We start from the raw sequence: 15,345 nt of genomic DNA on the forward strand, positions 1-15,345 counted from the left end.
GCATAAACTGACATACAAAACTAGCAATATATCATGAACCGTATTCAATGTAAGAAAAACAAGTAATGTCATCAACAAACAAACACACGTCACACAATTACAATTAAATATGTATATCAACATGCGCATAAAATGAAAGCAAAAAAAAATTGTTAAAACAACAGAGTGTAATCAAGCTATGTACCAACACTCAGAATATCAAAAACAAATCTCATAAAATGAGGACAGGATTAGGACAAAAGAAAAGGCTATTTGTAATAAGAGTCTGTCCAAATTTAGTAATTAATGTTCAGTGAAAAAGGAAAAACTAATATGAATAAGAAGAACTCATCCAGATCCCTCGTAGATGACCGGTAGCTCTGTACAGTCCATGTATGACGTCACTGGTTGATGACGACTGAACAGGAGGCACAGCCAGGTACAGCATAGGTAGACTTACGTTAACACAGCACAAGTCAGCGATGAAAAAAGATCCAGGATGAAGAAGAACAGCTCATCCAAGGTAATAAAGGTTGGTTCTCCAGCAGTGGCGAACAGCTTACATTAAAATACAGAACACTCCAGCATATAGATGATGATGCCACAATGACGACAGGATACAATCCGCTAAGGAGCACAATATCACGTCGCTTGAAGTATAAAACGGATATCAATCCACTGCTCCAAAATCCAGGAAAGTGATGATAAATATAATAGTTAACTCTGCAGAAGTGATAGTTCACAGCTGTTCACTGTGTGAAACTGCAATCTCACAGTGTAAAAAAATATATAAATTGTGTCAGCAGGAGCCCTATACTGCACAAAGGCTCGAATTCAGTTCCACAGAAGAGATAGGTCGCTGTCTCGAGATGATCCAGTCGAAGGAAACAAATGATATAAAACAGTCCAAAGCAGGAACGTCCAGAGCGATATAATACAGATGGATCTGATAATCCCACCGCTGCCACCAGAATGTAACACCTTTGTTTTGTAGTGTATGTTGTTATTCTTCGATGGCGTACGATAGGCGGTGTTACATTGGTAAAGTTTCTCGACACTCGACGACAGCACACAGAAGAGACCAAGAGACCAGTTCTTATTACAAAGTATACGGGCTCTTTATTTAATCACAGTGGGATATAACGCTCAGCACAGATATATATTAACAGGTACTCCCCATCAAGCGGCCATATATCGCCCCTAAAGAGGGATGGCAAGGGAGACCAACGCTTTATGTGACTCTACCCGAAGAGGGTGAAAGAGAGAACTCTTGACCAAAAGCACATGGTCACTTTTATAGTACATCTATACTCAAAGGAGGGGCTTAATTTAAATAATACTCATATATTCAAAAATAGAGGGTTCAGATTATAATAAAACAAAGGTGTAGGTTAATAGTGACCACTGTCAATCCATGGGTCACTGACACCAATGACTCACATATTACATGATGGGGATGATGGGGGAGAAACTTAGCACTGATAGACAATGGGGAGACAGGTTATCCAGAAATGTTTATGGGAGAGGTTAGGCTCCTAGGGAGGTAGGGTGTGTGGACTGACCACAGGATGTGATGACCAGTCGGGTTGGACAAGATTCTGGGAATAACAATGAAGGAGTTTTCCCTCATGTCTGTAGTGGTTGAAGCTCGGGTTTGTAGCAACAACACTCCTACATTTGATATATTACAGTTTCATACAGTCGTTGGCCAATGCGAAGTCCTCGCCGAGCTTCGAGAACACAGTCATAGTGATGGAGAAAATCAAAGCCTATCAATCCATCGTCAGGGATATCGGCGACATATGCATACCATGGAAAAACATCAGATTCTAAACTAATATCAATGTCAACTTCCCCATACACAGTGAGCAGTCCGCTGTCTGCTGCCTGGAGTTGTACATTTTCTGTCAATTGTCGCAACTTCGGGCGAGTTTCTTCAGGCATGGCAGCAAGTAATTTTGGGGAAATTACAGTGGCGGCGGCTCCTGAATCGACCAGTAATCGTGTATTTGCACCATTTAAAATTGAATTAATGCTAGCAGACACTCCTGAGCGTTCGCTTATCCTAATAATTTCAATTGGTGGATACGGGAGGGCCGGTCCCTGGTCGACGGTTTCGGCCCCGCTTAGTTTCCCGATTGAGAAGCACGATTCAATGTCGGTTGATCCTGAGCGTTCGATGGTGGCATGTCCCGTTGTTCTGACGGCTGAGGTAGTGGTGGCGGCTGTGGGTGCCACTGTTGTTGTTGTTGAGGTGGTTGCCAGTGCTGTTGCCAAGATTGTTGTTGCTGGGGTTGCTGCCACTGTTGAAATGAGGTAGGCCTATTAGGAGGCAGCCACTGTTGATATTCCGACCGCGATTGTTGCGCCTGTCTTTGAAACCGCTGGTATCTAATCGGGCATTGCCTCGCGAAGTGTCCCTCTTTGTTACATTCATAGCAACGTCCACTGCTACTGTAACGATCCCGATTGCTGCGATCACGGCCTGAGCCTCCCTTTTCCGTGAGTGCATTCAACCTCCTCTCAATCGTTTCCATCACCCGCTTTTCAAACGAAAGAAAGCGATCTTCGGTGACCACATCTGATGCCGAATTCGAAGTGGAGATCGAACGAATAGGCCTCCTGGCCGTTTCCTCCCTGAGGCTGAGGTACCTCTCGGTAATATCTCGTGCCTCTTGTAGCGTTTGCGGCTCCTGCATACCAATTGTCAAAGTCATTTGGTTATCCCCCAGGCCGCGTAAGAAGTGCCTGGTCGCGATGCTCTCTATTGTCGCGACGTCGGCGGTTGGGTATCCAAACGTGGTCAGTTTCTTTATGTCGGCTGAGAAATCGACGAGCGACTCCCGTGGTGCCAACCGTCGCGACTCGAGCTGCGCGATGAACGTTGCCGGGGTCCTTCTCGCCGCAAATTGGTCTGCCAATGCGTTTGTCAACCTCCCATAGTCATTGACAACGTCGTCGGGTAGCTGCTGGTAGGCGTAGTCTGCTGCGTCGCCTCGCAGACACGCCAACAGTCTAAATCGTTTTTCGTGGTCATCCCAACCACAGGCGGCAGCTAAATTAGTAAACGAGGCCACAAAACTGCTCCACGGCCTCGATCCGTCGAATGAATCTTGTTGTGGCAGCTGTACGTCCATCTTTCCTGGGTAGTCGTGTTGTGGTGCGACCACCACCTCCTCGTCATCGCAGTCATGGCGAATAGTGTCTTTTAGTTCGTGCAGCTCCCGTCTTGCGGCATCCAATTCGTCTTGCAAATGTCTGAGCTCACGCTGGAGCTCTGCTTTCTTCTTAGGTCTGGTAGACATTGTAGATTAATCGACTAAATAGTTCTCCGTAGAAGAAATAAATGAAATCGAAATTCAGATTGTTATGGTCGCAATCTGCTTCTTCAGAAATGGTATGAGTTCGCGGAAATCAATGTCAACAAATATTCGCTAAATCAATCTAGAGGTGGAGCAGTCCATTCAATTAATAACTATATTATTGCTCGTCAGTCAATCCATCAAATAGCACAATTGAGGCACGTGTTAAAGATCGCTAATCCCACTCCTGACACCATTGCGACGTGTTTTCTGGGTGCGTTCGTGATTATAGTTGTGGATGCATGTCATGGATGGCGAGGGTTCAAATTGTGATTTCACGCACACGCATATCCCATACAATTCGTCGTAGAGGAGAGTTGAATTAATAACAAGAGAAGTATTGTGTTCACTTTATTCGTATTTTATTCAAAGAAGACATCACGTACTGATAAGACGAGCGTCAATACAACATCACACATGTAACGGCGAGACATTAAAAAGGGCTAACACATCATGCGGTCTCGAACTACTAACTCCTAGTCCAGTCTCGTAAAAGCAGGGCGTAAAGGGAATTCTTTTCTCTTCTCTTCTCTCTTTGTAATTGCCAAAACAGACGTTTATATACGATCTGGGATGTCGCGTGCCATAAAGCTGGGCGATCCAGTTACCATGCGAACGATGTGTAACTGGGTCATCCAGTTTCTCAAAGAAGGCAGAGGCGCGTGGATGTAAAACTGGGTCATGACCTATATCTTTCTGAGATCAAGTCGGTCTGGTCTACATTCAAGCTTGATCAAAGGAGGGCAATTTTAGAATCAAGGCGGACCGATGTAGTGAGTATGCAACTGGACCAGCTATTTGGTATCGGGCCGAACTAGTTCTATGGATGGAGAATCAGATCAGGGATGCATTATTAGATGAAACTGTAACAGTTTGAAACATGATGGTGTCAGCATAGCAGTTCGAAACATGATGGTGTCAGCATTTAACAATCACATCGAAGGGGTCAAACAGGGTTCGTGTGGCGAATATAGGTGAATAGTGGTACACGTACAACATAATCGTATGCAGCATTATTCTTATTTCAAAAACCGTCACAGTCCTATACATAACACTGATGCGACCTTGATTAGCACAAACACAAGGATAATAGTTTATCATAAGCATACAAATACAGAAATTTCTGTTATGTTCCGTGTGATATCCTCTCTTTCAGTTCTCTTCGTATCTTTCGATCGGTTTTTACCCTGTGACATGGACTCCTTTTCGATGTATCACCATGAAAACACGATACAGTTGTTGTTGTTGTTGTTGTTGTTTGTTGTGTTTTGTTTGTTATTTGTTGGGAGGGGGGACTCTTAAGCGATATACACACACGATAAACGACCTTATCATTAGTCAACAATGCTGTGTTAAGTAAAAATGCATCAACATTTCATCTTTTCTGTGCCACTAAGTAAAGTGCGCACAAATTTCACACACAAACCTATCGGCTGGTAATTAATTTGACACTCAGAGGGTTCATGAAGAATCTTTCTTTGCCTGATGTGACATGTAGTCTTGCAGTCCTAAAATTTTGATGCATAATGTACCTTTGTAAGATATGCATCCACCCTATATATAGGGAACATCTAAGACTTTTTGCAACTGATAAAAAAAAGGCTATTACCAAAGAATAACATGCCGGAGATGCGAAGCCTTGCAAAGCATTCACGCAATTTATCTGATTTTTTTAACAAATCAGATGGAATTTTTCTCTTGTTTTGTATTCAAAAGAACTCTATCTGCCTCATTGTGAAAATACTCAAAGCGAGCACACCCTTATACAGATTCAATGAATTTGCAGAGTTCGCCTGTACTTCCCTCCACTCTAATCTCTGTAGTCTGTTAGTGTCCATGACCCTTCACATTATTTTGTTTTTGAATGGGGACCGGGGTTGTTAAACTGTGTCTTATCATGTTCTGCTCATGTACGGTATACATGCAAGTATGGGGATATTCATAATCAATTTTTTTTTTTGGTACAGTTTAAACATTAAAATGCTCAGAACCTTCAAAACTTTAAATTCGAACTTCAAATCCCACGCGATAGAACTTACTCCGCGTCCACTTGTCATACAGGTGTGGAAGTGTGTACCAATTTGGAGGTCATGGTATAGTAGAGGACCGTTATGGAGATCTAATATAAGGCAATTATTGACTGAGTAATATAGTTGCACGCAGAGGGCTAAATACACCTGTCTTTGTGATCCGTTGATAACAAATTGCAAACCTGTAGATATATGTATATTATATATATATTTTCTCCTTTCACGGCCTCGAATTATAAGTACATTGTATAACCAAAACAATAATTCCAAACCTCCAATAGGCATTAATTTCTCACTCTCAAGTGTAAATGAATCAATGTGCCGACCCTCTGTACGCACGCATGCGCACGCACACACGTGGAGTAAATAGAGAGAGAGACACACACACAAACACACACAAATGTATACCCGCGCACATATACGCACATTATGCTGAACCATTTATTTCCTTCTCACTCTATATTCTAATCGCAATTGATCACAAAATGATACGCACCCATTGTTTCACAATAGCCAAGTTCAACTTGAGGGTGTGGCCTGTTTCTTTCACCAATAAATTCATCATCAAGTTGGTCGATATTTTTATACGTCTGTAAAATTCGTCACAATAAATAAGCTCACTGACCTCTTTTGAAACAGGCGACTTGCTTATTTCAAGACAATTCGGATCCTAGTTCCTGCTGATTGGGCGGATTCAGCCGAATACCAACAGGTCACGTGGGAAACCTACGACGCCAGTGATGTCAGAATTAATAGCGATGGCAGCGATCAGCCAGAGACGGAGCAACCTGGTCAGTGCGGGGAACCAGGCATGTACATGCGCCTGTCACCATCTTACCTAACAAATCCAGATTTCATTGACATATATGGATCTCCTGGACAGGTACATGAATATACGACTATGATATATAATTCAATTTGATTTGATATAATCGTATGCTTTATTTCCTTTCATTTAATTTTGGCTTTATACATAGTGCAAAGCATTCATTCAACAAATTTTATTGTATTGCAAATTATATGCAAGTACAGGACAATCATTTCAGTCACATTTTTTTTTCAGTTATAATAAGTGATCCTTTACACCTTCAGTTCTCATCATCAAAACCCTCATCTTTGATTTATATGATACAACAATCATAATCAAAGTTCATACAGTTTACTTTTTATTTTACAAAGTGCAATAAATGAGAGCGCTTTACCATAATTATGTTTTCAATCTACTTATACTCTTGTAGCTGTTTAAATTTCTTAATAGTTGTGGCTCTCTTCATTTCGGGGCAATATGACTGATCTCATCTATTTTGTTTGGTCCCTTTCGTTTCTCTTGTCAACATAAGGGATGTCAAATTGATTATCCAAGTTCAGGATTTTGATCACATCACTATCTATGTGTTGAAAATATACGTTCATCTTTTTTATTTTGGAGGTCATAGTACACGAATGGGCTCACCTGCGATATGGCGTATTTGACGAGCACGCATATGCCGACGACAGCAACGATCACGAATTCTACACTAATCCTGATACTGATAAAGTGGAAGCTACGAGGTGTGCCATAGGCATATCAGGTGGGGTACAATATATGGAGGATACTTGTGTGATTTTGTCGACATTGCGAAATTGCAAGAAACTAATGTCCCACAGGACTGTTGTAAAAAAATATATTGGGGTGATATTCTGCAAAGGGTCTGTTCTTAATTGGGGCTACTCTATGATTTTGTACAATAATTATGGGGATAATTTACTATTTTCCACATTATCTTTTTCCGAAAAAAAAAAACTTCAAAAATTTTCAAAATGACAGACTTTTTTGATTAATACACCGGTATCTTTATGAATAAATTTTCCTTGAATTATCTTCCTGTCTATTACCTTCCACGCATTCGAGCAGTTTTCGCTAAAAAAAAAAAACCCCAAACCAACAATCATGTACTATATACAGGCCGAAATATACTTGAAAAATCTCCCCAGAAAAAGTTACAAGTTGTTTATCATTACCATTGTTTAAGTGTAAAATCAGACAGCATTTCCGGCATATTTACACTATACACAAGTGCATTTACATTATTTTCTATTATGCTTAGGCCTATATTACTACATATGTTCTGCTGCACTGCTCGGTTGTTGCCATGCGAACAGGATTTAGCATACCGTCATGTAAAGTTGCTTGCACTTCCTTATTCCAGCTCATCAGTGTTTCCCTTCCACTTGAAGAATTCGGGGCGCAGCATTATGCTGTCATTATTTCTCCTTCTTTCTTTTTCTCGCCGCACGCAGCTGGCTAGTGGATTATACGTATGAACTGTTGGTGTATGTCTTTCATTTTCCAACACTTCCCCTGTATTTTGGACAGGAGCCTTAATGAATAGTTCAGGACGCTATCACATTATTACACTTCTGTTGCTACAACTACTGATACTGTTATCATACCAACCGCTAATTTGTGTGCAGCATGTGGTTATCAATTATTATTCTCCTTTGATTGTTGTTGTTGTAGTAGTTGTTGTTAATGTTAAGATCTTTGTCGCAAAATTTGGGGGACGAATATTGAATCCATCTGCTTGCAGGTTTCTGTTTTTTTTTTTTCTGGCTTGTTCTCCTTATACTTTTTATGAGGGGTCCCAGGTCTGTCAAACGTTCTTCTCATCTGATTCACCTCATCTTGTTCTGGGGTTGCATCTTCTTTGCATGTCCATTGATTGTATTTGAAAAGATTTTTTTTTTACTCCGAGTACAATTACCATTTTTTTAACTTACTTTGGTATTAACCCAGCTAACAATCAGACGTTGTCTGAACGTTCTTGAAACATTTCAACTTCGTTATTTGACGTTTTGTCAAAACGTTGTCAGAACGTCTCTTTGTGGAAGGTTATCGACGTTTATAAAGCGTTTCAAGTGGACGTTAAAAACATCTTTTTTTTATCGTAAAAAAAAATTGAAAAAAAAAGCCTTCGAAAGTTTTTAAAGACCTGCTGAAAGCCTTTTGAACGTTATAAACGTCAGAAGACCTTTAAGAATGTTCAAGACGTTATGTGGACGTTCTGTGGATGTCCAGATTACCTTGATAAACCGTCTTGAACGTAAAAAAAGAAAAACGTTTTAAGAATATCAATGTGTATTTTATCAGGCATTAGAAAGGAAATAGAAAAAGTATAGTTGAGAGAAAATATAGGCACAATCTGGGATTAATGTACCCTAATCCTAATCCTATTCCCAGATGATGTATCTGTATCACATTCTTTTTTTTATACCGGCAAAAGTGTTGTAATGAATTAACACACGGTTACTGAAATCACACATAGTCAGGTGTACTAAAATATGAAAACACCTCTTCGTAACATAATTTGAAATTGTGAATAGCTGAACATAACGTAAGTACAATTTTACAATTACAAAGTTTGAACATAGCATAGATACTTCAAATTTCAGTGTCCTTTATGTATTTCCACTAGTTTTCAAATTCTATATTTTTTCCCTGATATAGATCGAACCAGTGACGAAGAAGTAGCGGACCTAATAAAAACGTTTTTTTTTTTTTTATGTTCATGAAAGGCAAAGACGTTGCAGACCTAATAATCCCTTTTTTCTTTTGAAAGTTCATAAATACCGAAGACGTAGCAGATATAATGAAAACAATTTGTAACGTCCATTGACATTTTTAAAACGTTTTCCAAAAAACAAAAACAAACTGTACTTTGCGGTAAAAGTATGAACTATAACGTTATATATGTTATAGAAACGTCCGTTTTTGACAAAGACGTACGTCTGCGTACGTCTTTTGCATTGGACCTACGCTGAACAAGCTTACTTTTAAGTAGGTTCCATCGTACTTCTCTATAGCATTCTTTTACTTTGTTCAAAACTTAATCAACCTCCATGTTCTATGTTAGTATGCATATTTCTTTCTTGTATATCGAAGCTTGACATTATGTACCATTGTGTTTTATTGTATTTCATGTATTTTCCATTGAGAAATGGTTTAATAAAATTCTTTTTTCCAAATTTCAAATCATTTTCTGAAGATTCGAACATGTTATGTATACTTTTCAAACTGATCATACCACTATTGATAGAAATGAAATAAACAAGGAGAATACTATCAAAAATGAATTAATTTAATGGTGTAGTTAAAAAAAACGACAGATACGGTTTTCTCCATATGGGAGATACTCTTGAGAAATCAGGATGTATAAATTACATGGGATGGATAAGACATCTTTTGTCGGAAGGATGATTGATAGTCATATTACATGTATGGAACATATCAAACCTGTGAAGAAAGAATTCCTTCGGAAGTACATTTTGTTTAGATTTAGACGTTTTGTTCCGAGAAATACGTTATTGCTGTCAGACAAAGTACTAATCCAGCCGCATCTTTTGTGTTAGTGTGGTGTTGGGAAACATCAACAAGACCAATTTTACATTGTCGTTGACATGAATGTGAACTTGATGACTTCTATTTTCTTCCTGGTTATTGGTAGTGTGATTAGTAAATTTGAACTCAAAGTAGCAACAATCAAGGCATTATCATTCAGCAAGAATGAATTAGTTTATGTGTGCATATATGCTTGTCAGCAATCAAGAGTCACTGTAAGAACATATCATGCAGTGCTATAGGAAATAGTTGCGACAAGTACAACTTCATTATGGCGGAAATATAAAACCGTCTTATGGGTATTAATGATAAGTGATTTTTTCTCTAATACAGGACGTATTATTACTTTCGATGGCCGGGACTGCAACTTCGAGGGATCCGATGGGTTACCCGATCCATCCCGTTGCAGGTTTGACGAAGACACAGCTACCACAGATCACGGTTCTCTCATGTATAAAGCATATCTACCAAGGGTAAGTAACGTAATTTTCGACTCGTATTATCTTCATCTTAAATATTTTGCTTACACAGTATGAAATAAGAAAAACATCCCCTCAAAAACCTAAATTGTGTAAGTTTTCAAAGAAGACGTTTTGAGTGATAACTTCACAGGTGTGTTTCCTGCATTTACTGGCTAATCTCTGTGTGAATGTGAGCACGATTTATTAGGTAATGCACGAGTGAGCACACATAAAAGATGGTACGTTTTCAAAATTTACAAGTCATTTTTTTTTGCGGGTCTATGAAACGAAATTTTGATAAATTCCGCTTCTGGTGATATTTAAGTGTTGTTGTCTTATCATCCATTGTTTGCTTCGGTGAACTTGATTTATTGGGGAACTGTTTTGTTTATAACATTTAAACGCAAGAAAATAGTCTTTCCTTACCTTACTGTAGAATCCTATTTGATTATTATAATGGTTAGTAGTAGAAGTAGTAATATCATTATTATTACCATCATCATCATTATTATTACTGTTGTATTATTACCGTTATTGTTATCCAAGTTCTCTCCAACTTCATATCGAAATTTTCAAAGGGCAACAAAGCTATTGAAAGGTCTATATTACGAACATTTTGCCGTTAGAATGTTGCTTGATGACATATAGAATATCTCAATAATTTTAACATTTCGCATTTGTGTTGGTCCCGACCATACTTTGTGTAATGCAGAAAGATTTGTTTGTTTGTGTGAATGTGTGTGTGTGTTTTTTTTTTTTTCTGAAGGGGCGGTATTTTATTGTTGCTGCTGTTGGCTTGCTATTACGGCGTCTGCTTATTCAAACTGGAAGCTTCGAATGATGTTTACAAAAGGTTTTAACAGATTTGATTAGTGTTATGATCATTTGTTCAATGTTCCTGAATGAAGCATTACCAATAGAAAGTTTGTAAACTTGGTTACGGAGGAGATGTACTTAAATCGTGGAATAAAAGGTAAAGCAATTCAGCTAAATTGTTATACACACTACTTCATCAGTTGATGATACTATATCACTGTTTTTATCCTTACTACTGCTATTTCCTCTCTGTTGTTACTATGTTGAAATACCCTCTGAGCAGAATGTTCACTTCTGTGACAGCAGTGGCGTCGAGGAGTTCCAGCACAACGTGTTTGCACCAAATCGGCAAAATAGGCTGTGCATGGAAAAAAGCGTTTGGGAGGTAAGCAATATTCCATCGCATATTTTAAAAAAATGTAATTATCTTTTACATGTGAAACGAATTATACTTCCTAGAATATTAAATATGTCTAATTATTTGATTCTATCATCTCCTGTTCTCAAACACGTGTCCTGTAGGCAAAAGAAAAAAATAAAGAAACAAACTTAATTTGATTTCATGTAAGGTTTAGCTTCCAATACGGAATAAAATTCTCCCTATGCCAACGTTGTCCAATAAAAATTTATGTAACCCTGCCTTTTCTGGGCATGAACAGGATCGTGACACCCTGATATTTACACCAGTGACAGAAAACACATTCGCTCAAAGTTGATTGTCTGTGGAGTTTCTCGTTTCAATTATAAAAGTTTTCACTTCGATAAGGGAATATTTTACTCAACATCAACTCAACATGCAAGCATCGAATGGAAGTGTAGTAGTTCTACTAAGCTGAATGGGAACGAGGACATTCTGCTACCACAGGGCTACATCTGATGTAGCTCAACGCTGCTATGATGGTTATACATGAGGAAGGAATGGTGTGGCTGCGGATTCATTGTATCAAGGTAACTGCGATGGAATGCATTGATGACATTCTTTGTCGACTTTGCTACGGAAGAGGTTGGAGTAGCACCAAAGACTTGAGAGAAAGCTCTTACAGAGATTCCCAGTATCAAGCAAAGCACATCATCCAGGGCGCCGGCCAATACTTGTTAAAGGGATCGTATAGTTTTGGTTGAGATGAGTATTAAGGTTTGAACTTTCTGCGAGATGATTAGAAACCACTTTTATGAATTATCAAAGAGCATACAATTCTAAGATTGGTAGAACTTTATTTGATGACAATTGGTTTTGAAATGACTGAGATATCCAAAGACAAAATAAGATAACGTGGGCGTAATAAAAGGTGGGACCCAACATTTATTGGGATCATTTTGTTTTGTTTTGTTTTGTACTAAAATATCTCAGCTATTTCAAATTTGATTTTCATGATAATAATACTGTCTTCTTCATAGACACAAGTAAAGATATGTACGTGTATATGCCATATCTGTACATTCCAACCAACGAAGTTTTTCGGAGAAAGTACCTACGAAATAACATGCATGTATTTCATGGCGTTTTTCTTGATCTGTTCAAAGCTTTTATTTTCATTGACCATGGAATATTGATTACAAGTCTTAAGTGATTATAGTTAAGTTTAGACGGTGATCTCAAGGATTAGCTCTATGGGGCGCCAAGTGTCGCACGGTCGATTTCATTACAAAATCAGTCATTTTGTCGACGATATGACTGATTTCGTGATGAAACCGACTGTGCGACACTTGGCGGCCCATATAGCTTATCCTCAAAGTTAGCTTATCATCGAGGTCAAGAATCATCGTCTGAACATACTTTTACTGTCAGAGGTCTTCCATCAAATTCACAAAGGCATTCAGCAATGTCGTGCTACATGCACTGATACACCATTAAACACCCTCGAGTGCGCTGCATATCCACTATTACGCACTAATATCTGCGCAGTATGTGCATATTATAAAATGGGTTCAAGAATGTAGCCAATAGGAAGCGCTGAAATGAGTCACGTGGGCGTTGTTTACTTTAGTACCATTGCACTGCGTGTGTTATCCTATGGCAAATTGCCGATCGTCTGTGCGCGCGGCTCCTTTGAATTGCATGCAATGCTTATGTGCAAAGGTTGATATCGCGAAATCGATTGCCAGCGAAAAAGGGCTGCCTCCAGCTCAGATCCGTTGCAGGCGCAGTTTGAACTGTTGAATGACGAGGATAATTGCGAAATTGGGTTTACCAAGACTTCATTGACGGATATTTCCCGTGAAAATTTGGATCAGCTACTGTCAAAATTTTGCGCTGGGGCAAGAAAGGAGGACGGTACATCGTACAGCAAACGTAGTATTCAGACAATCAGGTATGCAGTCCAGTACGGTAGTCAGTAGATTCTACAGTAGATACAGTGTTAGATCTATTCAGACAATCAGGTATACAGTACAGTACTGTGTTAGATCTACTGTTGCAAGTGAAGAATCGTCATGATCAGTGGCGTATCTAGGGGGGGGGGGGGGGCAAGGGGGCACGTGCCCCGGGCGCCACTCCTTGGGGGCACCGAAAACGAAAAAAAAAAAAAAACGAAGAAGAAAAAGAAAAAAAGAAGAAGAAGAAGAAGAAGAAGAAGAAAAAACTCGCCCGGACCGGGGGGGGGGGGGGGGGGAGAAAACCAAATCAAACAAGATAAAAAAAAATGACAATGCGAATTGTGTTCACACAAGAATTCCATGTTTTGTAAGCTGAAATTTTGGCTCGCTTGCTGTGTTCGCTCGACAAAATGTATAGAAGAGAAGATAAGAACAAAACATGATGTTAACGCGGACAAAATGACAATGTATATTGTGTACACACATGCCATTGTTAGAAGGCACAATGTTACACGAAGCAGCGGCTGCAATCTTATTTCTTTCGTTCTGAAGCGATCGCCTACTAGATCAAAACGAAGGCGCCAAAGGTGTCGAATATACGGGGGGGGGGGGGAATCAAACAAGATAAGAACAAAACATAATGATGACGCGGAAATATACAAATTTCGGCTCACTCGCGCGTACTAATGAAGAGTATTTTTTTTCAAGTCCTCAGTTTGTTGGTATAAATCGTTATCTATATAAGGCCGCCACTATATCTTGATTAGAATTGTAAGATTTAATGAGCAAAAAACTGACAAGAATTCCATGTTTTGCAAGCTGAAATACAGAAATTTTCGGCTCGCTCGCTGCGCTCGTTCGCCAAATTTTATCCAAAAAGAAGAAGATAAGAACAAAACGTAATGATGGCGCGGAAATATACAAATTTCGGCTCACTCGTGTGTACTAATTTAGAGTATTTTTTCAAGTCCTCAGTTTGTTGGTATAGATCGTTATCTATAAGGCCGACACTATATCTTGATTAGAATTGTAAGATTTAATGAGCAAAAAACTGACAAGAATTCCATGTTTTGTAAGCTGAAATACAGAAATTTTCGGCTCGCTCGCTGCGCTCGCTCGCCAAAATTTATCAAAAAAAGAAGATAAGAACAAAACGTGATCATGGCGCGGAAATATACAAATTTTGGCTCACTCGTGCGTACTTATTTAGAGTATTTTTTCAAGTCCTCAGTTTGTTGGTATAGATCGTTGTCTATAAGGCCGTCACTATATCTTGATTAGAATTGTAAGATTTAATGAGCAAAAAACTGACAAGAATTCCATGTTTTGCAAGCTGAAATACAGAAATTTTCGGCTCGCTCGCTGCGCTCGTTCGCCAAATTTTATCCAAATAAAAGAAGATAAGAACAAAACGTAATGATGGCGCGGAAATATACAAATTTCGGCTCACTCGTGTGTACTAATTTAGAGTATTTTTTCAAGTCCTCAGTTTGTTGGTATAGATCGTTATCTATAAGGCCGACACTATATCTTGATTAGAATTGTAAGATTTAATGAGCAAAAAACTGACAAGAATTCCATGTTTTGTAAGCTGAAATACAGAAATTTTCGGCTCGCTCGCTGCGCTCGCTCGCCAAAATTTATCAAAAAAAGAAGATAAGAACAAAACGTGATCATGGCGCGGAAATATACAAATTTTGGCTCACTCGTGCGTACTAATTTAGAGTATTTTTTCAAGTTCTCAGTTTGTTGGTATAGATCGTTGTCTATAAGGCCGTCACTATATCTTGATTAGAATTGTAAGATTTAATCAGCAAAAAATGACAAGAATTCCATGTTTTGTAAGCTGAAATACAAAAATTTTCGGCTCGCTCGCTGCGCTCGCTCGCCAAAATATATCGAAAAAAAGAAAAGATAAGAGCCAAACGTCATGATGACGCGAAATATACAACAATTTTCGGCTCGCTCGCCAATATTTATCTAAATTTATTACATTTAAATCA

General features: G+C 38.9%; 1 protein-coding gene across 1 annotated transcript in view; it reads left to right on the forward strand.

Moving 5' to 3' along the window:
* Positions 1–3,914: 3,914 nt before the first annotated feature.
* The window catches only part of LOC139725378 (calcium-activated chloride channel regulator 1-like), a 37,503-nt gene continuing 26,072 nt past the window's right edge, over positions 3,915–15,345 (forward strand). The window contains exons 1-5 of the mRNA XM_071636462.1: positions 3,915–4,009; positions 6,011–6,254; positions 6,801–6,942; positions 10,083–10,222; positions 11,310–11,411. Coding sequence (XP_071492563.1) covers positions 3,915–4,009; positions 6,011–6,254; positions 6,801–6,942; positions 10,083–10,222; positions 11,310–11,411 — 723 coding nt within the window. The remainder of the gene's footprint in view (positions 4,010–6,010; positions 6,255–6,800; positions 6,943–10,082; positions 10,223–11,309; positions 11,412–15,345) is intronic.

This window comes from Diadema antillarum, unplaced genomic scaffold (genome assembly GCF_040938485.1).
Source record: "Diadema antillarum isolate AM-2024a unplaced genomic scaffold, OU_Dant_1.0 seq00000035_RagTag, whole genome shotgun sequence".
Classification (NCBI taxonomy): Eukaryota; Metazoa; Echinodermata; class Echinoidea; order Diadematoida; family Diadematidae; genus Diadema; species Diadema antillarum.